The sequence below is a fragment of the Phalacrocorax carbo genome, chromosome 6 (assembly GCF_963921805.1).
Source record: "Phalacrocorax carbo chromosome 6, bPhaCar2.1, whole genome shotgun sequence".
Classification (NCBI taxonomy): Eukaryota; Metazoa; Chordata; class Aves; order Suliformes; family Phalacrocoracidae; genus Phalacrocorax; species Phalacrocorax carbo.
In genome coordinates, this window is record NC_087518.1 from 5,437,555 (window position 1) to 5,463,277 (window position 25,723).

The 25,723-nt window shown below is 47.9% G+C and overlaps 1 protein-coding gene and 1 long non-coding RNA gene across 2 annotated transcripts; both read right to left on the reverse strand.

Annotated features, from left to right (window-relative positions):
- Positions 1-1,479: 1,479 nt before the first annotated feature.
- LOC135313795 (uncharacterized) lies at positions 1,480-7,948 on the reverse strand. Its single transcript, XR_010373295.1, has 4 exons — positions 7,432-7,948; positions 2,879-3,020; positions 2,184-2,323; positions 1,480-2,068 (listed from the first exon to the last, which is right to left on the reverse strand). It is a non-coding gene; the product is annotated as an uncharacterized LOC135313795 (long non-coding RNA).
- A 2,488-nt stretch (positions 7,949-10,436) lies between these two features.
- GPR27 (G protein-coupled receptor 27) lies at positions 10,437-13,110 on the reverse strand. Its single transcript, XM_009514605.2, has one exon. The coding sequence runs from the start codon at positions 12,444-12,446 to the stop codon at positions 11,304-11,306; it is 1,143 nt and encodes a 380-aa protein (XP_009512900.2). The 5' UTR covers positions 12,447-13,110; the 3' UTR covers positions 10,437-11,303.
- Positions 13,111-25,723: the final 12,613 nt, after the last annotated feature.

Genomic DNA, 25,723 nt, shown 5'->3' on the forward strand with positions numbered 1-25,723 from the left:
GTGCCACCAAATGGTAATTTTCTATGTGGTTTGCAGGTATGAAGTGCCTGTATTAGATCAGAAGCCTTAGAGGAGCTCAATTCTAACCCAAAAGGCTGGATTGTACTGGTGAAAGACCGGCTCATTCCCATGCTAATGCAGTGACATGTGAGCACTGCAGAAATTCCTGTAACCTGGATTTGAAAACAAACCCAAAACCTGATCCTACCACTGTCACTTCATAGTGGGGCTCCCCAAACACCCCACAGACCACACAGTCTGAGTCTGCAGAGGAGGAACACCCTGGGAGCCTAGGGTTTGCTTTTCTGTCCATGTCTATCAATATAAAATTAGCTTAATATCATGGACTTCCATTTACACTCAAAGGGAAAATCAAGAAGGAACATAGAATCAGCCCAAATGTGTATGTGTCCCACCTCTTGCTCCCCACATTTTTACCAAAGCACTTTGTCATGGTGCTCAGAACGATGACCCAAAGCAGGAAACACCAGCCCTGCTTCTCATCTCCCACTGGCATAAATCACCAGTGCCTCCACTGAAGGTGATAATCCTGGTTTGTATCATTGTAAGTGGAAAATTGTATCTGCTGACTGCCTTGGACCTGCCAAACGGAGCTCCTCGGAGAGTTTATCAGACAAGAGCAGAGCAATTCTGGCGTTGTAATTTGTGCCAATTAACTTGTGGGATTAGGCATTTATCTGGGTAATGAGAACAGCCCCAATTACGTGAGTTCAAAGTTCACACCTCGTAGGAGGTCAAAGTATTTGTGTCCTGCAGACGCTCCTGGACAGGGTGTTAGGAAAGTGCTTCTTTGAGAGAGAAGTTATTCTGTACTTGCTCTCAAGGGGCTTCTCCACGCCTTCCCTGCTGCCACTGGAGTGCAGCTGCTGGCGTAGAAGAGCTAAAGCCAAACCTCACTGTCCTACATCCCCACTATACTCACTTGGCAATCATTATTACCATGGTTCACCTTCTAGTAATTTAGTTCTCATTAATTGACACTCACAATGAAGGTTAGTTGATTTGAGAGATCATTTTGGAAGAAAGTTTAAGCTTTTGCATCCCAATTCTTTCCTAAACTCTGTCCTAATCAATTATCTTTTCTCCCATCCTAGGGGAGACTTCCTAACCCAAGTCCACCTGCAAACTCCCTTCAATTTCTTTCTGCAGTGGAAGGCAGGGGGGAACCCTTTTACCTTTGCATTACAGTGATAATAGGTAAACCAGTGACCATAAGAAAAATTTCAAAACATAACTGGCCATGCATGTCCCTCTGCTTTTCCACTGAGCCAACTTTTGACTTGAGGGGCACAGCAAACTTGACTTAACACGACTGAAGGAAAAGGTGGCCAGCCTCGAGCCATCTCTGCCGTGAAAGGTTTTCTGCACACCCCTGCGCTGCTCAGTTTGCCTCAGCATCACCCTGGCAATAATCCCAGGCCAGGAACAGCTTCCTCCCCTGCCTGGGAGGAAGGGAAGGGGGCAGGCCCTTGCAGGAGAACTCAGATGAGAAAAGAGAACAAAAGTCTTGCAGCCCTGGGAACACTTTTGCAAAAGGGAGAAGTCTCACTCTCCAGGACACATAGCTTGTTAAGAGAGAGCCTGGTTTGAACACTTTCCTTTACTCACTCCACTTAGGAGTTCTGTACCAACATTTGGCTTAGTGTTATTAATATCGAAGTAATATTAATTATTAATAGAAATATGGGCATTAATTTTTAATATTATATTAACATTGCTGTTACAGATATGCTACAGAATAATGATGATACCACACCAGACTGTAGGAGTTTCCATGTTTATTACCAGATTTTGGGTTAGCAGAGAGCCATTTCAGGAAAAGATACCACCACATATAATGAGTTGCTGCCTTAATTTGATTACATGCTTATTAGGAAAGGTGAAACAAGGGGTTTTGGGTTTGCAGGTGCACAGCTGGCTGCACAAGCATGCACCTGTAAGCCTGGGGGCTGGAGGGAAAACTCTGCTGCTGATCAGGAGAAAACCCAGCTGAAGCTCATCTTCACCTGCATTCTCCTGCCCACAATTCCCCCTTGGGAAACTGTCACTTGTGGAAAAAAAAAAAAACGAAAAAGTTACAAAATCTTTGAGTGAGGGGGTGACACAAAATAAATCCTCCTGGTTGCATGATGAGTGGGACTCAGATCTGCATGGGTGCTTACCTAGGAGACAGGTCACCCTAACCACAACCCTGGTTTTTATAGGAGGAGCAGCTGAAGTGAAGGCATTGGATTCAAGGCTGAAGATTATCTTGGTGGTCGAGAAGACAGCGTGGAGCAACAGATACCTGTATGGCAGTACCCTAAGGTAAGAAATAGGGTGGGGGTTGGTTTTATTCTGTTACAGATGGTTGGAAACTTTAGACTTGTTGTTAGCCCAAGACTCTAGTGTGTTAGAAAGTCTAATAGCATATCTTGTTAAGAGGTACTTTGCTGATTTGTTTCATCAGCATAATGCACTGTAATGATGTATGATAACAGCAAGTATGACCATAGACTGAGGTCCTCACCAATGCCTTCCCCCCACCCCAGTAGCTCTCTGATTTGTTATTACTGCACAGATGGATATTCAAAAGAAACAGAAGGTGCTAAGAATCCCTTGATTTAAACAAGATGTCTCAGGAATTTGATCTTGACAATGTGCAGCATGTTTTCCAGAAGGAATTAGAAAATTGCAGGAAGAGAAAAAGACTGTGCAAATACAAGAGGATTTTGATAATAGCAAAATCAATGTGCCTTTCTCTATTAGATATGAAATGCCAAAGCAGCAGGGGTACAGCTGTTAGACTAATCAATAATTCTGAGCACAGGAATGGAGATGAGTTTAATGCACATCAGACATACAGCAAATCACCTACCATTTCTCAAGGAGAGACTTGAGTGCAGGCAGACCCAGCCCAATGCAGTAGGATGCATCTCATTGATTTGGCAGGGCAGATTCCCCTCTATGATCCAGCCTCAGATGATGGTGGTAACCTTTGGGCCGCTCTGTGTGAAGGGCTGAAGACAAGTAAGCCTAGTGCACTGAAGGGAGGGTGGACGGCAGCATGTTTCATGGCAAGGAGTACAGCGCGGGGTAACAGCAAAGTGTGCAGGAGAAGAGGAATGAGCAGTATAACCGTATAGCACACTTGTAAACACCCCCATGGCAGGGGTTTCCCAAAGGTCTGAGTGTAAGACAGCTTAATACAGGGTGAAAATAAATGCATGCACAATGTAAAAATGACAGAAAGTCTCCTCTGCAAACCCCAATTTGCCTGGGAAACTGGTGTTAATTGAATGCCAGGAGTGCCCAGAGCATCCCAGATCAATGGTCCTTCACACCAGGGCACCAGATATCAGCGTGGTACAGGCATGTCCCCATCCCCAGAAGGTTATAAATCTCATACACCAGATAGAGCGTGTGTCTGCGCTGTGTGCAGCGTGTACCCACACTGCTGCAGCCTGAGCTATCCTGGGATGCATAACTGTCCCTGCGCTGTGTCCCAGCAGGTGGCATGGGAAGGACGGGCTGTAGCTGTGTCCCTGCCTGCGCCCCACAGACAGGAGCGCAGGGACATCCATGGGGTTCTGCATTGCACCACACAGGCAGCATATCTCTTCCAGGGCTGAGAATCCCACCCAGGCCTCCCGAACCCCGGTACTGTGCCTCTGCCACAGTATTGCAACACGTGGAAGGGATTAAATCTGGGTTTAAATGTAATGTGGCCTTGTAAATCCCAAGGCTGTAACGCAGTTCAGAAACAGACTGGAAATATGGCCTGGTTCCAGCCGAGTGAGTAGGGCTGCGCCTTCTTTGTTTACTCTTTCCCTTGTACATGTGAGTGCACTCGTGTCATTTCATGCAGATATTAGTGGGCTCCCTCAGCATGAACAGGCAGCTGCAGCTCCTGCTGCAAAGAGTTAACAAACCAGCAAAGCTGCTATTAATTTCAGGGGGCACGAAGCTGGGCCCACCCTTTATTCGCTCCTCCAGGCTACGCGGGAGCCCAGGCAGCAGAGCGCATCTCTAACCACGTTCATGGGACCTGCCAGAAAGGCCAGCTCAGGGTGAGGCACTGGTGAGGCAGCAGCAAGCTTGCTTGCTTTTTCCAAAAATTTCACCGCATCCTGTCAAATTAGTAGATATTCCCTCCCCCCCCCCCCCGCAGTTTCTTCTCTCGCATGGGTGAAACCTTGACAGGAAGGTCCCCCACCCCTTCAAATTCAATGGCAAAACTTCCTGACTGTGGTGGTGCCATAATTTCATATCCCTCCCCGCCCTGGTTTCATTAAACTCCCCGAAGTTGCTAACAAACCTTTCACACATTGCAACAGAGCATTAAACTATTTGGATTTGGTTTACATCAGCACTTACACTCAGACAGATATTGCACAAACAGGGAGTAAGAAAAAGTCTGTCTGGCTAAAAGTTTAGGATCTACTGGGGAGAGGAAAATTAGCCCTGAGACCTCCATCCCCACCGGCAGCACTGCATCCTGCAGAGCCCGGCTTCTGCAGCATCCTTCATTGCCCTGCCAGGAAGCTCTTTGGTGATGCTCAGCCTAAACGTGTCCCTCCTTGCTTTCACACCATGGCTCCAAGCTTTACCTCTGTGCGATTATGCTGGCTCCTTGGCTCGGGTGCCCACGTTCTCCCCCTTTAGTCACACTGCAGTTTGGCTGAACATACTGCACGTTCATCTGCCTTCCTCCACACCCAGATGTCTTCTGTGGCTCTGCCGGAGCTCACTCCCTGGGGCAGCTTGGCCCCATGGGCACCCAGAGCTGGGTCCTCTGCCTCGGGGCCACTGCAGCCCCATGGTGCCTGGGGCACCGTCCCCTCTCCTCCCTCGCCCTCGATGCAGCACACTGGGGGACCTGCTGTGAAGTGTAAGTGTGCAAGCCCTAATGAGGAAGGAAAAGAAAAGGAAAAAGCCCAGTTGATTTACTCGACTGTCAAGCTACTCAACGGTTTCCTTTCCATCTCCCTCCTGCAAGCACTTGGTGACAGATGGGGACAGATTGAGTGGTTCGATGGAGTGAGGTAATATTCCACTAAATCATTCCTCTTTCTCTCACTGTCAGAAAGCACCCAGACTTCAGCCCTTCCTGCTGAATCTTCCTGTGTTTCCCTCTGGATTTTTTTTTTTAATGACAAAGCCATTTTAGCTCTACCTCTGTTAAACACCAGTGCTTGCTTCTCTCAGAAATTTTATAAGGTATGATAAAATGAGTGTTGTAAAACAGTTAGCAAAAGGAAAGAGTGAATCACTGTGAGACAGAGAGGGTTCTGGTGCTGTTTACTCGTGTTTCTGCTTTCTTTTTGCCCCTGCGTGCTCGGGCCGAGCCCCAGACCCCGGCGCAGGGACCCGGGCTGGGCAGGCAGCAGGATCGCAGGCAGGTGTGCCGTGGGCAGGCACGCAGGCTCACGCTGCACATAGCGCAGATGGAGGATCCATTTTTTTTCCCTGGATGATTTGTTCCAATGGTTAATCATCCTCGCACAAACACAGGATTGTCTTGTGGGGTTTTTTTAATGATAGACGAGTAAATAACATTCAGAAACTTTAGGACAGGCTTTCTCTTTACCGGGTAATCTCTTGATTTCTGCCTGCTCTATTAGGCTGTGGTGACTGCCTAAAATTAACTGGGACTTCACAGCTTCCCTGTGCCCTGACAAGACTAGCTTTGAACTTGAAAGCCTCCTACACAAAGTGCTTTGCGCTATCAACCTGGTCACGGTAGAGGTGAAAAACGTGGCACTGAAGAAAATGGCTTTCCGATAAATACATTCACGGTACAACCGTGCATGACTCACAAGATCAAAGACGGAGTGCAAGTACGAAGGTCATTAAACATGAATAGAAATACAGAAATGCAACAGCTTGCATTAAAGGCTTAGCTTGACTTTAAAGTTAAGCGATGAAAGCTTATGTAGTCAGTGATTGTTCACCCGTGATAATGCTCTGCTCTTGCCATCAGTAGTTCTGTGCTTTACAAAGGTGAGTAAGAATAATCATTTTTCAGATAAAGTACCGAGGTGTGGGGTAGTCAGTCACTAGCACCAAGTGAAAATAGGCTCAGAGATGCTCAGCATCATCAGCTTTAGGGACAGTCAGTGTGCCACAGACGTCAGGCCTGTTGGAAATCCAGCTCTTGGTCACCAGTTCTACAGCTGATGGATGACTAAGGATGCACCTGCACAAGGACCTTCATGAATGATGTGGCATCAAAGGTCACCAGCATAAAAGGAGGTTTGGGGTAGGACTTCCATTGGCACAGCCCCAGCACAGTACGACTCTGCACCAGCTTTTAAGAGACCATCTTCACTGATGGTCTTTCTCTGATGGCTCCATTTCTTCAAGATGCTGTACATTTTTACAGTATTCTGAAGCTTAAGAACAGCATAGCATGGGAGATGCTTCCTGGTTCATATCACAATCAAGTTAATTTTAGCCTGTGCAGTGTTTTAAGCAACCCTAAAGGAAGCTGTGCTAAAATTGAGGATTTTAGGGGATCTCTATTAGAAAACAGTCCCCCTGCCATCTTTCTAATAATTTTATTTGCAGCATAACTATCTAGTAAGTTTTCTGGAGTATTCTGATACGTCAGGGCACCATCTAACCTGCAGCCTAAGTTAATGAAGGGCCTTGAGATACTTGACATTGCATCCTGCCAGTATGTGGCTGTTATTCTGTCTGGAGCCACTGCAGGGCGGTTTGTTGGCAATTCTGAGCAAGTGCAGGTGCTGCACCGGAGCAAGGTGACTGTGCTTAACCGTGTGGGGCAAGTGGCAGAGGTCCAGCCAAACTCCATGCATCCTTTGCTGAGAAGGGAGCAAAAATGCCAGCTTTGCTCTCCTCTTTGCTCAGCACAACATGTCCCAGGGCAGTCCCGCAGCATATGGCAGAGCAGCCTTCTGGAGGTGTAGCTGTATCACATCCAGGTAGCAACAATTCTTTCCTGGGGCTCTATCAGACTAAGCCGAATTCCTGCCCTTTTCCTCAAAGCTACCGACTTCACACCATTCTGGGGGGCAGCTTTGTCTTCCCATGTGCAGACCTGGTACTTGAAAAGCAACTGATGGCAGCTTGTGGGCTGTGCATCCCCCTGCTCATCCTTCACCTCTAGCATGACCACTGAATAAGACCTGTACCCAACAACATAATTTGGCTGGAGCCAAATATTTCAGCCCCTTTGCTAGCAAACTCTTTCCAAATCTAACAGCTGAGACAGCAGCACCCCACGATACGCCAACCTTTGAGTGCTGTAAAGCAAGAGATGATAGCCACAGCCAGTACTTGGTGAGACTTCAGACCAGTGTAATTTTTCAAGCTGGCCTGACTTTCAAGTTTATGCTAAAAACCTCCAGTGACTTCAGCACAGCAAGCTTTTTCACTGGGAACGTTTGCAAGGAATGTGTTAAATACCTGGTGAGTGAGTGAAGATGCCGGCAGCAATAGAGATTTTTCCAGAGCAGCGCAGCTCTCTGCAACTGCAATTCTTCACCACAGATATGCAAAAACAAGCGTCCTGTGACCTCTGGGCCAGACTGCGGAGAATCTCTGGGGGAGATGTTGTTGGTATTTCCTGTGATACTCAGCACTCGTGTTGCCCAGAATATGGAAAACTATCATACGTACGCCTGGAGAGGTACAGAGAGGACCCCATTTATATTCTGGGCAAGCACAGATAGATGGAAGAGCTGGGAGAGCCCTGCTGCCGTGCAGGTCACCAGACCCTCCAAGTACTTTCCTTTTTGGTCAGTGGGGATGGGGAGAGGGGTTCAGACCATCTGAGTTTTCGCAAGTGAGCCCAGGACTTGCACAACAAGCTGCAATAGCATCTCACGTGGACGTGGGAGGTAATTATTAACACCCAGCTCTCACTGAGTCTCAGCCATCAGCACGTCTGAGCGAGACCAGTGGCACTCTGGTTTTTGGATGGGCAGCTGGGGGAATGGAGGCTTACAGCCAGTCCTTGCGGGTCCCAACAGCATCAGGGATGGCTCCCTGTGCTCAGCCCATCCTCTGAACATTATTTATCTACTTTTGTTATCCAGAGCGCATTTTCATCCTCTCTGACACCCCTTCTCTGATCTTGGTCATATGCAGGCTAAAGGATGCTGTGAGAACCTGTTAATACTGTGCTTTGGAAATGCTATTTTTGGGTTTTTTTCAACTTTATTTTCTCAGATTTTAGAAGGAATAGTTATCCTCTGGTGTCTCTCCAGCCCCTTCTGGTTTTCCATACTTTCTTGGTGCACTCTCAGCCAGTGGGACAGACTTGCAAAGTAGTGTTTGTTGGCGCGCCAGCACCAAGTACTGTTTCATTTTCTGCCATGGGTCCGTCCTCAATATTTAGTCTCACATTTCCTGGAATGAAGCCCTATTGTACAACACCCATCCAACAAGCCACTGGAGTTCCTTCTCTTTTGTACTAGCATGGCCAGGATCATAATCTGCCTGATACTGCAAGTACTTAAAATATAAAATTAACTTCAAACAGCGCTGTTTCTGCCCTCAGAATACGTCAGAAGTCCCAAGACAGCCCTGGAAGATACATGCAAGCAAAGGGCCTGGTATCCAATATCCTTTTAAAACTTTGTTTTACAGCAAGGCTGGGTCTGGTTGCCACTGTTGGGTGACAGCAAAGCAACCCTTACCTTCAGTGGCTGAGGACCGGACTTGCCCATCTAGCGAGGGCATCACTGAGATGGGGGATGCCTGTGCACAGAGATTAGCATTTAATATAGCAGTGCAGCTTGATAAGCTAAATCTAAATAAAACTATCAGGTCAAGCAAAGGTGATTTTTTTCAACCCCCACATATACGATTGACTATAAAACTTGTGCTTAATTTTTCTAGAAGTGAAAAATCTGGTCCTTGCAGCTTTTAGGGAGGTCTTAAAATAACTATTCCCCCATCTCTGTGGTTTAAATAGAATCATAACCGTACTACTTATAGCCTGGAAGAGAGATAGGATGCCAAAATATCAGGCATTTTTAATAGAGTAAGAGAAAGAAAATAGACTTGGGTACCAGTAAGATTAGGAAAAAGGCAATATTTGAGCTAGAGATCAAAGTTCTAGGTCCCTACATAGGAAGTTTCCTAAGTTTTAAGGAACTATGACTCTGTAAAAATTGGGACCCCACTGAAAAGACCTAACAGTAAACCAGGCATGTGAGGTATACTTGGAATACAACTCCCAGCAACAGCACCAATGCCTTGCCCCGAAGTCTTTGTAACACAACTCTACCTGATTACTCATAAGATTCACTAAGCAATGATCGGATATTCCAGGATGAAAACATAATTAGCACTGATAACTGACTTCTGCTCTGACCTGAAGTTCTTGACCACTTTCTTTCTGTACCCAGATGCATTCTCAAACAGCTTTGGAAATGATTATTAAGTCTCACTTTGTTTTCAAGATACTCCTTCCAGGGTTATACTTCTCAGCCCAGCACTGGCAGTACTAAGACAGCTCCATCACCCCTCTGCCTACCGTCTCTGCAGCTATACTGAAAGCTCGAATCACAAACTTCTTTGTATGCGCTTTGGGAAATGTTGCCTCTCTGGTGTTCAAAGCCGAGTCGGGGGTGGAAAGCAAGACATGAAACCGAACCACCAGCCCTGCCTCTTTCCATTCACCGGCTAAACCTGAAGCTGACACCTTAGCCCTCTTCTGATCTATCGCACATCTCTTCTGTGCTCACTTCAGTCAGGACAACTCTTTCTCAGCTGATACCTAACAACTTTAGACTACTCTCTGCAGAAACGCTCTTAGCGCAGAAGTAGATTTCCTCATGGAAATTGAGCTTATCTCTGTCATTTTGTGTGCGACTTGCTCCAGCACTGCGATGAATAATGTTTGCTAAATGTTACGTGATACATCAGAAAGTGAGCACGTCAGGGACGGCTAAAAAAGTTGTGTCGGGATCCCGCCATCAGGCTGCCAGTTAAAATACCTCCAGAGAAGTTTTTGTGGAACAAGAAAGCAGGTTAAAAATGCCGTACTTAATAAATGTAAGTTACCAATTAAGAATATAGTTTACAGATGAGTACAGTATTAACCAAGCCACCATGTTAAAAAACTGCTTTGCCAACTAAAATTAGCGATCCAGTTATCCACTCTCTTCTACCATTAAGAGAGGAGCGATTACCTAAAACAGAAATTTGGTTTCAATAGACACAAAGAATTGTGCTATTTAAACCTGTTGCCCATCATGAACTTAAGTCTTCTTAAAAATAGCTTTAGTCACTTTTATTGGTATAAACACCTAAATTGAGATCTAACAGCAAATAAGGATTGTGCTTGTCCATAATAACCTCAGCTGTGAAATCTACTCAGACACAAGACATACAGCCTTCCACATACACAAGTCATTTGTCAGCAAAGCAGAATGCTGCCATTCTGAAACAATTACATACAGTAAAGGTTTTCAATATTTTATTAAAGAAAACAGTCAAAATGTACAAGTATTACCCAGGTTTGTAGATAACTTCCTATAAAGGCAGTAAAATATGAATTTCAATCTAGGTTTTAAAAACTGCTATAGTTGATTATTTTTTAAAGTTGATATTTTAAAATCACGTTTCACAAATAGTTCTGAAATATTACCAAATGAATAGTGCAACAAGAAAATTGAAATTAGTTCCACACTGACTGCGTGTCAAGCAAAAGTTATAAGTAACTGCTTCAAATACTCAAACCATTTGAGAATGAATGAACCCAACAGCTCCCACCAAAAACTGACTTCTGACCACATTAGGAACGTCCTCTTCTTGTTCATCACGTAAAATCAAATAATAATAAAACAACACCTCTTGAGGTCATAAAAAATAACTTTAGTATAAAATTGTCTTGGCCCTTATCAAATATTACATGAGTAAAATTGTTAAGCCTTTATCAAAACAGACAGGAATAGGAAACAAAAAAAAAATGTCATGGCCTTAATCCATATCTGTTGGAATCATGTCTAGAAACGTTAGAAGCAAGACCAGAAACTCGGAGCCCTGTTTTGTTTTTAAAAACCACACAATCACAAAGAAAAACAGCTGCTTACTGCCTAAGGTTTGGGGGTGTTCTGCTCAAGTTCCTGTTCCCATAGACAGCAACCTTTTCTGAAGAGAGCATACGCAAAATATAGAAAAATAAATGAAATAGCTTCTTACAGCCTAAGGTTTGGGTGCTGGGTAGTGGTTTAGCATGTCCCCCACAGGTCACACTCTCTTGAGATCATATGCAGAAACATGGAAAATTATATCCATCTTTCTTTTCTAGAAAGAGAAAAGCCCCCCTACATCCCAAAACTCTTGAGATCGCAAAGGATGGTGCCCTGGGTGCTCTGGATGCTTTGGCAGCACGGGAAGTGGGCTCGGAGACAGACCCTGAGCTCCTTGTTGAAGATGAAGCAGAGGATGGGGTTGACCCCTGCCTGGGCAAACGTCATCCAGACGGAGGTGGTCAGGTAGACCTGGGGGATGGAGCTGGCCTTAATGAAGACCCGCAGGTAGCAGGCCACAATGTAGGGGGACCAGAGGAGCAAGAAGAGCAAGGTGATCATGTAGAACATCTTGCAGAGCCTTTTCTCCATCTTAAACTCCTCCAGCACCAGCAGCCTCTTGATCTGGCTGTGGGTGGCCTGCCTTATGCCCACGAGGGTGGGCGGTGTGGGCCCCCTGCCAAAGCCAGCCGTCCAGTTTGCAGCTGCTTGGCCAGTGGCTCCAGGCCCATGAAAAGTCCAGTTTTGGCTGATGGCCGGTACCAGCTGGGCCGGCTTCATCTTGCGGTGGCCGTGGATGAAGAACAGCAGCTTGATGTAGACCAGGTGGGTGGCGGCGATGACGGCTGCCAGCATGAGCATGAAGCCCAGCGTGTCGTTGGCCTTGACGTAGCGGTGCTCGAAGATGCACTGCTCCTCCTCCCGGATGAACTTGTAGGTGCCCACGTCAAAGACTGGGGGGAAGGCCATGGCCATGGAGAGGGTCCACACCATGCACACCACAGCCAGGCAGGTCCAGCCTGTCATGCGCTTGGCATAGAAGCGGTGGTGGGCGATGGCCATGTAGCGCGTGACCCCCACGCAGAAGAGCAGGAAGGCGGCGTGGAAGCAGAAGAGCACGGCCAGGAAGGCCAGCACCTTGCAGCTGAGGGGCCCGTGGGGCCAGGCGGCCCCGCTGCGCACCGACAGCATGACGAAGGGGAAGCAGGCCAGCGAGCGGAGCCCGTCGGCCAGGCAGAGGTCCAGCAGCAGGTAGTACGGGGCGCGGTGCAGGTGCCGGTCCTTGAGGATGAGCCAGGCGAAGAGCACGTTGCCCGCCAGGCTCACGCACAGGATCAAGCCCAGGGTGGCCAGCTTCAGCCCGGAGGCGCTCAGCAGGCCGCCGGCGCTGGGCAGGTGCGGGCTGCTGCTGCTCCCCAGCTCGCTGCTGTTCGCCATCGGGTCCTTCCTCCTCCTCCTCCTCCTCCTCCTCCTCGGCGGGGACGCGCAGGCAGGGCCGGGGTCTCAGCGCCGGGGCAGCGCGCCGGGGCCGAGGGCCGCGCCGCCCGGCGCCCCCATCCCCGCCGCCGTCCCCCCGCCGCCGCCGGCCCGGCCCCCCCGGCGCCGCGGGGCGCTGCCGCCGCGCTCCCCGCGGGCCATGCGGCTCCCCCGCTCCGCGGCCGCGCTAGGACCGCGCTTAGGCCGCGCTTAGGGCCGCGCCCGCCGTCGCCGCCGCCCCATGGGGATGGGGGGATGCGGGATGCGCAGGCCGGGGGGGGGGGGGGGTGTGGGGGGGGAAGGAGCGCGGAGAGGCGCGGAGCCACCCCCTTACCGGCGGCGAGCTGCTCCTCCGCGCCGGGCGAGGGGCCGGCCGAGCCTGCGCACAGCGGTGGCGGCTCTGCCCAGCGCCCGCCGAGGACAATGGGGTAAATCCCCCTCCCTCCTTCTTTCCTTCCTTCCCTCCTCCTCCTCCTCCTCCTCCTTCCCTCCGCCCTGCCTCCGCCCCCCGCGCAGCCCGGCCCCTGCGGAGCGGCGCGGAGGTCCCGCTGCCGCAGCGGGGCGCGGAGCGGAGCCCAGCCAAGCCTAGCCTAGCCTAACGGAGCCGAGCCGTCGCAGCCGGGGGCCCCGCCGGCCCCCGCCCTTCTCCCGCGGCTACCCAGGGGCGGAGGGGGTGGGGTGGGGTGGGGGGAGAGAGGCAGCGGCGGGGGTCGGGGGGTGCTGGGGGCGGAGGAGCCTCGGAGGCGCCTCGAAGGCATCCGGGGTGAGAGCGGGCATCCCAGCGGAGTCGCTGCGGGGTGGGATGGGATGGGATGGGGTGTCCGGCCACTGCTGCCGTCCCGCTGCGGGGTGGCCTCGGAGAGTCCCTGCGTCCCCTTCTGAAAGCAGAGGGGTGAAGCCGTTTATAGCTCACGGAGCTGATGTACGTGTCTGCACGACACGGGTGTGCCTATACCCGTATACACACATATCGATACCTACCGCATATATGTATTGATCCAGTTTATCCATACGTTAGTGATATACGTGCGTCACGTTCACCAACGTGCTTCTGCTACATTTAGCCACAAATAGCCATTTTAACTCTCTCTCTACACGCAGGGGAGGTAAGTCCAGTAGTGCCTGTTGCAGTGGAGCGGCCGGGCGCGTGGTCCCTTGCTGGGCAGGGAGGTTTGCAGGGGAAGGGGGCTTTGCAGCAAGCTCACGTGGTGAAGGTTTCGGTGAGAACGTTAAGGAAAAGCTGCCTCTGCAAGTCAGGAGCCTGACGCTTGGGGTCTGACTGGGGTTCCTAAGGTGACAGAAGGTGAGAGGAGACAGCAAAATGCCCACATTAATGCTTTCTGTGTTGTGCAGGGACTTACCAGCTCCCAGGCTCAGTTACACAGCGCCCGTGGAGGGCTGGGCAGGTTTTTGTGAGATGGGTAAAACCCCTTTGGCCTGACTAGCACAGAGCTTCTGCTGACGCACCCGTACTGTTGGTACAGGTTTGTAGCGGGCAGTTTAATTAATGTAGGCCAGCGAGATGCAGATCCTTGTCCTCTCTCTCTCCCGCTTTGCCATCCTTGTGTATGTAGGGCAAGGCCTCTCTCTGTGCCTTGTAAGGCACGCGCCACGGCGCGGCCGTTGGCTCGCTGGAGATGCTAATGCAATTATCGTACTATTACTGAGTTTCCTTCATGGCCTCTTGTGAAGGACACGTCTGAAATCCTTTTTGAGCATTCTATTAAAAGCCATCAGTAAATTCAGCATTATTCCAGAAACGATAGCAATTACATTGTCTGCATCAGCCCCAAAAGCGGATGTCAGTAGAGCAGCTTCTGAGTGGATCTTTCTGGCTGGTTTCAAAAAGTCTCACTGCATCTGATGGGGGCCAGGCACCCACCACAACCATGCCACGAGCCATCCAGGCTTTGGCCCAAAGATGTGTTGAAGGCAATCTGTATCACATGCAGGACTTTATTTGCCCGTGAATCTCGTTTGTATCTGTTATTTATTGCTAGCATTAGGAGAGCAAAGAAATCCAGAGAGGAAAAAAAAAAAAGCAGCGGGAGATAATTGAGGCTGCTTTTCACTCCCGACCAGTACATCTGAGCTGTTTTCAGTTGTTAGGTTTCTCATTTGCAGCAAAGTTCTACTGTGACAGAGAATTGCCCACGGGTTGTTCAGTGTTTTGTGCAATTTTCAAGGCTTTTCTCACATTCGTGCAGTGACTTGAGCGCCGGGTGCACAGCGTCCCCTCGGCAGCTCTGGCACCGGTGTTGGCAGCAGGGTCTTTCTGGAGGAGCTGGGGACACCGTGCACCTCTCTTACCCCCAGGGCAACACGGGACCTCGTTAACGGGCTGACCCACGGCAGGCTGCCAGCAGCCAAAGTGCTTTGCCAAGCAGGAGCATGAGGGTCGGTTGTCCTTGGGGGTGTGTGGGTTTTCAGAGGAGCAGAGGAGACCTTATGGCCCGTGTTAGCTCTGTGATCTCCGCCATCAAGCAAGCAAAAGGGAATAACACACCTGCTTCCCTCCTCCGTGCCTGCGGGTGGGGTTTCTCCTCTCCCTGAAAGCTCGCCAGCGCAGCTGAGCTGGCTCGGGAGCTGCCGTAATTCACTGCTGTCTTGCCAGGCCAGCAGCAAATTGCTAGCTCATCCTTCTCCCACCTGTAGCAAGGGGAGAGCAGGCAGGGAATGGTTTCATCCGTCTTCCCAGGCCTGCTCCCCTGACGGGGCTGCTATATAGTGCTATAGGCAGTGTCAGCCGGGAATTTGGGGCCAGCATCCTTGTGGGACTCGATGAGAGGTGCAATGCTAAAGGACCAGCCAAAAGGAATGGGGAGAAGAAGGGCCAGGTGTGGGGTTAACAGTCTCCATACAAGCAGGCTCCTCGCCTCCCAAAGAGGCTGACATGGGATTAGGCCCACCAGGATAACTCTGCCTGTTAGTTACACCCCAGCCCTTGTTCTTGCCTCCCTGCCAGGGGAAGAGCCCTCCCTGCCCCAGCCGGGTGCCCCGTGCAGGCAGGGCATGCCTGCAATTCGGGGTGTTTCACCTCCTCTTTGCATCAGACCCAGCAGGTTCAACCAAGTTCCTCACTCAGTCTCAGTTTGGATGTTAGGACGGTGCCACATTTACAGTATTTGATTGAAAAATGAGAAATAGGGTATTTAGTAACCCCTCTGCTGTTGCAGAGCTGCTTGGCGAGCTCTTCCAGCCCGCAAGGACTGCAGTGCCTGGGGAGGTGTCCACTGTTAAGAGTCAAAAGGAGCTGCAGGGACTGCCCCGACATCCCTGCAGCAAAGCCTTCACCCTCGGTGCTGCTTGGCTCTGTGGCGTGCTGCGGGCATCCAGTCCCCGGCCGAGTGGGAGCACCTTTGCGCACAGGTGTATCCCTGAACGCCACGTGGCACCAAAACACCGGGCTCCAACCTCCGGAGCCCAGGCAGGGGCTAAAAACACTGGCTATATATTGATTTGGGCATAGAGGGACAGAAGCCAGATCCATCGCAGCAGTCGTGGGGAACAGGTAATTTCCAGAGATCGTAATGAGTGTGTTAAGCTATTTCCCTTTCTCACTTCAATCACTTTCACAAAACGAGTTTAATGAAGAGCTATTCTGTGGTTACAAAATGGTGCTGGACAAGTTAGATGGATTCCTCTGACCTTTCAATGTGCTCTACTTGAATCGCCTGCCACTTCATGTTCTCTGCACACTGCCTCGAATGGGAAAGGCAGCTGAAATACCGACTCTTACAGAAAATAATGTGGCACATCGCCTTCTTTCCACCAGTCGCTGGTATTCTTCCCGAAGCCTTAGCTGTTTATTATTGATGGTGTTATTTGTGTTCTTGTGTCTGGGAGCTCTGCATAATGTTTCTGGAAAAAGAGTTGTCCTGTATCCTTGGTACTACTGTAGTAGAAATCAGTGTTATCTCTGGTGTGACATAAGGGAAGGAGTAGGAAATGTCTGGCCACGTCTGAAGGACAAACGCAGACCCCTTCCGAGATGCCACCGGGGAGCAGGACAGGTGAGAGCAAGCAGCCGAAACAATTTTGCCATCACACATAAGTCAGGCAAGGAAAAAATTTCAGGCTTAGTAATCGAGGAGATGCAAAGGTCAGTCTGGAGCAGAAAGAGACAACGGAGGCTTGAGTCGGATGCTGGCACAGGAAAGATTTGGATCCTCCTTCTCAGCTTTCTGTAATTCCCAGGCAGCTGTCCGGATGACATTCGTTAGTTGTGTTATCTTTGCACCTAATGGAGTGAGTCAGGGACCAGGGTGCTACATAAGCGAAACTAAAAGCTGTCCTTTTTTCCAAGGGAACTTAAAATCCAACTGTGAGATGGGAGAACTGATACGAACCCTAGAGGAGGGGGAGGATGAGTGAACAGCGAGGCTGCTGCCTAGGGAATGGCACGGCATAGCTGTGGCCATCACTCATCCCTGCCAAAGGGAGGAGGGAGTGCAAAGAGATAATGAGGTAGGTTTGTGGGTGTTTACAAGGATCATGATAATACTTTGCAGCAACAACAGAACAGAAGATGACACATTAAGGTAATGTTTGGGCACTGGGTAACATGAAAACAGTGTGAGAAGTTTTAAGTCTGCAAGATTTACAGTAGTACCCAAATTAACTGCTTTGCACAGGAGTCATGCTTGCCCTCTGTAACCAGGGCACAGCCGTGGTACAATGAAGACAGATGTAAACCAATGCTGGAAAACCCCCACCCCACCTCTTGCTTGTAGAGGGCCCAGATGTCAGGTCGGGGATGGGGCACTGGGGACTGCCATCAGGCTGGGAAGAGCACAGGCAAGCAGAGGCCAGATCTGTGCTCAGCAAAACACTAATGAAGCGTTCTGGATGTGTTTTTGTTCACGGAAGTATTAGCACGGTCACGCAAAATGTACAGATGACACCGAAGCGGTTGAGAGTATGAATGTCCCTGTTGAATCCTGATTTCCTGGATGGCAGCAGAGGATCTGCAGGCGAACAGTCACATAGCTGCAGCTCTCTGGCAGAGAGGTATCTGACAGCTAGCTATCACATTTTTCAAGGGCTTATTCCTAGCTGTTTAATACTTCATATGCTCTCTTGGGGAGGGAGGAGAGAAGAACGGAGGAGTATATTTGGCACAGCAGGGAAGTGGACTCGGGTCTTTTCCATCCCTTAGTGCTGTGCTGTTGCAGAGGGAGAGAAAGCCTCCTTCCACAGCAGTACTAATCCTCCTCCACAGCGAGCTGAACATTTTGAACTTGAACAACTCCTCTCATTTTTCCCCCATGTGATTGTGAGTCAGGCTGAGCTTCTCTATTCTTCTCCATAATTGAGTAGGAGATTATTTTGACTGGAAATAACCAGACACAGGTATCATGGCTGTGAATGCCTCCATGCATGCCACTTGCTAAAAGTTCTGTAGCCTTCTGCAAAGGGAGCTGGTCTTTAAAGACCTTGCTCAATGGAGACAGAAGAAAAGCAGAGAGGAAGAATAGCTCCTTCCTGCTCGCTTCTGTCACTGGCTCTGCTAAACTTAACCCACTGAATTGTTGGTGACATGCTGTTCTTCAGAAGCAGCTCTTTTGTGGAGGAGCTCCCTTGTGACATGGGGAATAGCCACAGTGAGACAGGAACTACCCCTGACATGATGTCTTTCTACAGGAGCTCGTAGCTGCGATTCCAGTCCCACCGACGTGCCGAGAAAGTTACAAAAAGCCATTCCTCTAAAATCTCCAGGGAACCTCCGCAGACACAGATTTTTCCTGTTCCTTCTCTTCCTCTCTCTGTAGTTGTCTCTCACGGGATCTAAACCATCTGCCTGGGCTGTACTTCCCACCCCTCTGTCCTGGAGGCAGTGAGTGGCTGGAGGAGTGCAGGGCAAGGAGAAGCGGATGCAATCTGAGGCTGTGTCAGGGCGCGTGGCTGCCGCCGCTGCCGTGGCAGGTGATGCTGCGAGACGCCATGCCCTGCTGGGTTCAGCTCTCGGTGGGTACCAGGGAGGAGGGTGCGGCCCCTCCTCAGGGCTGAGTTTTAGCTACACGCTCTCCTACTAGCAAAGCGGGCTAAGAAGGAGTATTTCACAAGATCAGGCTTTCTCCAGTTTATACATAAGTGGGATTGCTTCAGGCTATTGAACCAGCCTGCTGCAGACTAGCCAAGCCCAGAAGTTTTATCTGTGCTCTAGCAACCTCAAGCCACTGCTGTTCTGCTTGTGCATCTAATGTCTCAGCTGCTTACTGAGGAGCTAATGAGCTTTTGGAGATACATGGGTACTATAAACTCCTTAGGCCAGGGATAAGCAGCTTATTGCCTTTAGGAGCACTGCCAGCCCTTGGCTCTGCCGCTGTGCTGCTCCTCAGGCCCAGTGTTCTTCGTTAGCAATAAAGGTTGTAATGTCTTGCAATAAATAAGTGTATTCCTAATTACATGCATACATGCCTGTGCTGCAGCCATCTCCATGGGCTGAGGTAAAACCTGGCAGCAGGACAAACAGGAATCAGCAGGCTTTACGCACTGTGTCGTCACATCTCCCTGCATGACTGACTTCAGCCCTCGCAAACTGCCTTCCCCGCACAGGGGCTGCGCCACCTCGCCAGTACAGGATGAAACCACCACCCTCATCATGCTGAAATGGCCTTTGGCACCCAACAGCAAATTCACCGTGGACAGCGTGGGCAGCTTCAGAATGAAAGGTGGCTGTTTTGCTTATGAAACAAACTTATTTCTGTCGCTATCCTTTCTCTGCTTTCGGATAGACCTACTATGAATGCCTGTCTAGAAAATTCACGGGGTTAAAAAAAAAAAAAGAGGTAATGCACAATTGAAAGTTCATTTTCAAAGTCACTGTGAAAGCAGGTTTTTAATTCCTTAGTATGAATTCAGCCCTTGCTGTCCTCCACTCGCTGTCTACAGTGTCTGCCATCAAAAGCAATCCTGCTGCAAATGGTCTATGGGCTGCAGTTGCTACTCTTCTAAATGCTGGAGAGAGCCTTCAAGTAAAATCTGCTTGGCTAGCCAAAGCATCATCTTTATCATGTATTTTAATCCCCCCAAATAAATTAGCCCAACAGAACTCTTTCAACGTATAACCAGGAACATAATTTGGTATGCAACTCTCCAATTTTTGTTGAGTTGCTCTCCTTGGAGCAGTTTTGGAATTAATGTGATCATCTGGGAGAATTATCTGAGGTGCTGGAAATACCTTCTGATACCGTCTTTTAACTTGAGTAAATAAAACCTGAAAGCTGATTTCTTTGCTGCTGTATTTGCCTTATAAATTACCTTTCCTGTTGGTTTATACCTGTGCACAGCTTGGGCTGAAGCCAGAACTACTCTCTCAATTTGGTGCTCTGTGCAAATGAATATTCCCTTCTTGCCTATGGCTCCTTCCCCCTCTTCACAGCTGGTTGAAATGGAAGGATGAGCAATGCAAAAAACCTTCATTGTGACTAAAACTGTGAGATTCGACAATATCAGAGGGTCCCTGAACACTTGTGGAATGCTAAATTCTTCGTTAAAGGGGTGTTGTCTGTTTAGATAAAGCCCTTGCCAGGGTGCTGGTGAGGATGCTCATCCAGCAGCGTGTTCCCGTGACCGAGAGCAGCGGTTCGGAGGTCAGCTCAAGGCTCGCCACCACCGCTGCTGAAGCAGTACAAACAGTTCAGCATTATGTCTGGAATTCAAATCAAGCCATCACCAGCTTCATGTTCAAGGGCTGAAAGTCGCTAACCAACCCTTCTGTATTTAAATTACTCCCTGAACAAAGGCGTTCTCTCATCATTTAATTTTGAACTATAGAAATAGCACATAAAAAGGTTTTGCAGTTCAGAAGCCTTCGTGGGTCTCAACCAACTCTGTGGGCTAAGTAAAGCATGAGAAACATTTTTTACCACACTATCCTATCAACTGAGCTTTTACGGCAGGCTGATGAAACGGAATCTATTATTTTAATAGCGCTTCCTGGTAAAAGGTCTTGCTAACTTACTGAAGCAGAGCTTGAAATAACAGATAAAAACTGTCAGAAAAGCTGTGATGTAGTTTGGAGCTGAGTGAAAATTGTGACCAAAATCTGAGCCTACCTAAACCCTGAGTTAAATACCAAAATGCCTTAGGATTCCTCGGATCATCATGCAAGCTGTTAAGGATAACAAACAGCGTATTTGTTTGGGGTTGGGTTTTTTTTTTCCTTGGTTGTTCCTTTTGTGCAAAGGGTTTTTCTTTGGGAGGATTGGGTGGTTTCATTTTTTGTTTATTTGGCCTTTTGCTCTTGTATTTTATCTCACAAAGTTCACTTCAGTGATGCGGGGCTGATGAGGGAAGACCTCCTGGAGCTGTGTTAAACCTGAAGTCTTCATGCCTGAGAGGAGCAGGGTATGGGCTTTTGGGGAGATCCAACAGGATTTCACATTTTTTGTAATGTTGAAAAAAAATTGTTGTGGTTAAAGAAAAACAAAGCTTAGGGGGAAAAAAAAGACATTGGTTATATGCATAGTACAAAACCCTTGTAGAAAGCCTCTGTATATCATTTGAATGCCAATTGAATTACTTTTACAGAACGGACATGATGCCTGGGAGGACAGTGGAGAGCTGAATGAATTTCATCCATGCAATGCGTGAGTCCAGCCTGGGAAACAAACCTCATCCACCAAGTTCTGTAGGGCCATTTGCAGCTATTCTTCTCAAAGGAAGGACCCGGCCCTGCTAGCAATAAATAAAGTGGGACTTCTGATTGATTTCAAAGGGAGCTAAAGAGATCTCCATGAAAAGGGAGGGCTAGCATGCAATGCTGCTTTTCTTTTTTTCCTGTTAATGTGGCTAATTAAATGTTTGTGGTTTTTAAGCACTAACTGGTTTTTGATGGTTGTTTAGAGACTTCGAGAAAGTCAATAATTTTGATGAAATAAGACTGTAGACTCCAGAACAAAGTCCACATGGAATCCGTGATGTTGCTAGGATACAGCTATTAGTATTTTCAGTGGCTGGGGTCTTTTTTTGGTGTGTTTTGTTTTTTTTAATAGAGTCGGCCTAACCTCTCTTACAAACAGTAGAGGAATATGTGACTGCCTGATCCCGTTTACACAACGCTCCCTTAATTTGCAGTATCAAAGGAAAACTTGATCCATTAGTTTCAGCCACTTTTATTTGTGAAGAAGAAAGAGTAATTTTGACGTGAGCTATAGAGAGCACATTTTATCTCAATCTTGATTTTTTACAATGATGTGCAGGGTTTTCTCCCTGTGGGTGTTACATTGCTGAAGTAAGTCTCCCTCTAGTGGTTTATTTCCAGAGGGGCCCTTGGCTTTACTGGCTTGGACGGGTACAGAATTTGCTGGTGTGATGCAAACAGTTGCATGACCCCTGTGAGCTGAACCGTAGAGCAGCGTTGAACTCATAATTTGCACGAGGTGAGCATAAAACCTATAAAAATATTATTTTCTGTGTTTTTTTTCCTATTTCAGAATTTATTTATTTTTTACAATGTCAGTAGTAGATGAGGCTTTCCATCCCAGGCTTGCTCTGCAGAACAGGCTAACATGGTTTGCTCTGTGTGTAGGACGTGACTCTTGTTTCCTTCAGCTGTATACTGGGATGCCTGTAAAAAAAATCAGTAAAAAAGCTCATGTTCCACATCAAAGCCAGTGCCAGATGTGGTGCCAATAGCATCCTTTCTGATTTAATATAACACAGAATAGCATTGTGGGTGATGCTATTTTGGGATGCCCATGTTTCAGGAAACAGTATCTAAGTGAAACACTCTGCAGATATTTTACTGGGAAATAAGGAAAAGCAAGCTGTTTGGAGTTTGTTTCCAACATATAACTTAGATCTGAGCTCTGTCAGACTTCTTGCATTTCTTCCCCTGACCTCACCTTTGCTGGGCACCTCTTTCTTTAGCACCTAAGAGCTCCAGTGCCTTACAAGTATGGGGAATGGGAAGGGGGAGGGATGAAAGCAGAAGCCTAGTATCTACAGCTAAGTAAGAAATTCAAGTCTCCTAATACCCAATGTGGATTGGATGCTGAGTCAAGCCATTTCAGCCCCCAGAAGATACCTAGGTAAAGAATAAAGGTCTAATCTAAAGTATATTTAAGTCAATACATGCCTTTACTTAACTGTGAAGGGCTTTGGGTGAGGCTGAGCCTTCCTTAGCAAGCAGTGGTAACCAAAGAGAGCTGTGATTCTGCAATGCATCAAAGATCCTGAAAGACCGATGTCTTTCCAGCTAGCAAACTAATCTGAGGTAGGTAGAGGAGTGGCACTGCCTTCTTCTTGTTCACATCTGGCAGAAGTCTGTCCTGCGATTCGCTTTTTCATATACCAGAGGAGCTACTTGGCCTTGGTTTTCCCTTTATAAACTGTAAAGAGAGAAAGCTTGGAGAAATTAGAATTACTTGCGCCAGAAGTGAGCAAGCTCCCATTCAGTTTTCACAGGCCGCTGGACCCGGAGGTTATGAGGTGCCATCACCTTCCCGTGAAGTATTTTACAGTGCGTTCAGTTATGTAACAACTTTAAGGGTAAGTTTTTACTTTTGTTTGACTTTTATTCAGTGCTCAGCTTCTCTTGGGAAATCGGGAATCTTGATCCCTTGGGAGACTGCTTAAAACACTGTCCTTGGGACACTGCGCTGTAAAAGCTGCACAGCAGTTCCCAGGATAGTGATTTGGGAGCCAATTTTGTCTTTCATTTTTGTTTTCACTTTTCAGGCTGAATTTTCCACACAGTGTCCTGGCCAAAGGCGATTTGGTTTTGGTTTATAACCTGACCAGGGATTATTCCGTTAATTTTGTTTATATTAAAAAAAAAAGTGCATTTACTCCTATTTACTCTTGCACTTTTTAACAGCTCCACAGCTAAAAAAGCAGACATACAAATCCAGTATGCACATCATCCTCCCCGAGACTTGTTCTAGCATCACTCACAGTGAGTTAATAGGAGTCCTGTGTTTACAAGGTGGTCATGGACACTTCTGGGATGCCCATGAACGCATAAACTGGCTTTAGTTCTATAGAATTGTACAGATTTATTTTTTTTTCCCAGCCTTGCACAATGCATATATAGGAACTTTTTTAGTAAGGAAGGAAAGGATCTAGTTGAACTGGACTTTTTTGTGGACCGGTGAATGGTTAAGTCAATTGCACAAGCTAAAGAAATGTTCCTCTGCTTGTTTGACTTTGGTAGGTTCATGCATTTGGAGGATGACTTTGAGAGCAGGAGGTTACAGGAACCAGCTGTGTGAGGAGCCTCTCCCACGTAGCGGTGCTCGGTACCGTGCACGAAACTTTCCGTCCCAGGCAGGACTGGACGCAAGCCCGCCAGAAGAACAGGGGCACTGAGCCAGTTTGTTTTTAACAAAACAAAGTTATGCAATATCATGTAATTCTGACATGTTCCCAATATGCGGCAAATGAAGAACTCACTCAATACAGTATATCTCTGGCCATATCATTTGAATATAACTTGTTTCCATGACAACCTCCACTTAACAGCTTGGCTGATATGAAATCATTCCTCGATGAGGAAGCTTTTGCCAAAAGCATTGGGATTCAACACTTTAATAGCATGTTTTAGGTTTTAAAAAACATTTATTTAAGCCTATGGAAGCAAATATCAAATAAAATCCCTTCATCCTCACCTCTGCCTCGGCTCTTGGTTGATCAGTTTATCTTCCTGGGAACCTCTCAGAAGCAGCTCCTGTGTTACTTAATATGCTTCTGAAGTCCCAGGCAGTGTTTCAAGAGCAAGTGATCGTGACACCAGCGTTTGATAGAGAAATTACATTCCATGGCTGTTGGCTCAGCCTACAAGGCAGCGGGGCAGCAGCAGCAGCAGCTGGGCACAGCAGCCAAGGCTTGTGTTTGAGCCATCCCTCAGGTCCGTGAAGGTTTAGGCTCCAAATAGCTCTGCCTTGGAGTAAAAATAGGAGCTTTGGCTGGAGAGAGGTCTAGCCCAACATTTCACACAGTTCATTTTGTATCAAGAGCGCTGAACAAACAAAACCCAGGTATCTATTAGATGTTTGCTAAGGTGCCATACTTATCACCTCAGAAATAGCTCTGGGACACTTCCGCTGTGAAAATAAATATGACTGCTCATATGTTGCTTGTTCCCTTCCAGGTGCTACGTTGCATTAGAATATAGCTAAAATAAGCCCGATGCTCTCCTACTATTTCTTATGTACGCAGGCATTGCACTTGCCACAGTGATGGTACACACCTGTCAGGGGGAGAAAGGATGGCGCTGATGGTTTTAAGAGGCAGTCTGCCCCTTTGAACCACCGTTGCTTTATGTCACGAGGATTCCCCGCAGGGTCTGTGGGAGGAGCTACTGGAACAAGGCAAATAACATTTTACGCACATGTAATGTACCCATTGCTGTCAAGATTTTGGGATCAGCAAGGATTATAAGAGTAGGGAGCTAAATCTCAAGTAAAATTGTGGAGACTTATGAAGTATTCATTGTTTTTTTCTGGCTATAGTGTGCCAACTTCAGCTCTAATTAGCCCCAGCATGGAGCAACTTGGGCCCCTGCTGAGACAAAGAGGTTCAGGTGCTTGAAACTGGCTGCAAGAAAGCAGTGCTAGGAGCACACAGAATGAGGCAGAACAGTATTTCCCACTCCAGTTTTTTCTCCCCCCAGTTGTTACCTGGGAAAACTTCAGCTGTTACCCATCTGAAATCAGCCAAGCTAATCTACCGCTGATTCTTGCTCTCTATCACACAGTCCTGCTTTATAACACCTTTTCATGGCCTGAATCGGTTCACTAACTTGGCAGAAAATTACCTGTTCACCCAGAGAACTCCACAAGCAAAAGGAGGATGTGGCTGGGAGAAGGAGTAAGGAACAGAGCCAGGCACACCTTCTGCAGCGGTGAGCTTTAAATCAACTCATCTTACCTTTGTGCCACCTTGCAGCACAGGACTGCACCATAATGCAGTTTGTTCATGGCAAATCTGCTTGAGAAGGTACAAAAGCACAGGAGATGGCATCACCAGGGTTTCTTTAAAAAGGAACCTTCCAGATATATGGCAAATGTCAATAAAATATTTTTTAATTCAAGTCCTATAAATATCTCTCTGGATTTTTAATCTCTGAACTGGTTTTACTCAAGGTGTGCTGGCAGCAGGGGGTGGCTAAGCAGAATCAGGAGGTTGTTCTCACTGTTCTTTGTGAAATCCATCTCCGGAGACTCGTTTTTCCCTCTATGTCACGACTTCTCAGAAATCTCTGTAGGCAAGAGATGTGCTAATTCAATGCA

Excerpts from the sequence above, each read along its gene's own strand:
- GPR27 (XM_009514605.2), bottom strand. The coding sequence starts at position 12,446 with ATGGCGAACAGCAGCGAGCTGGGGAGCAGCAGCAGCCCGCACCTGCCC.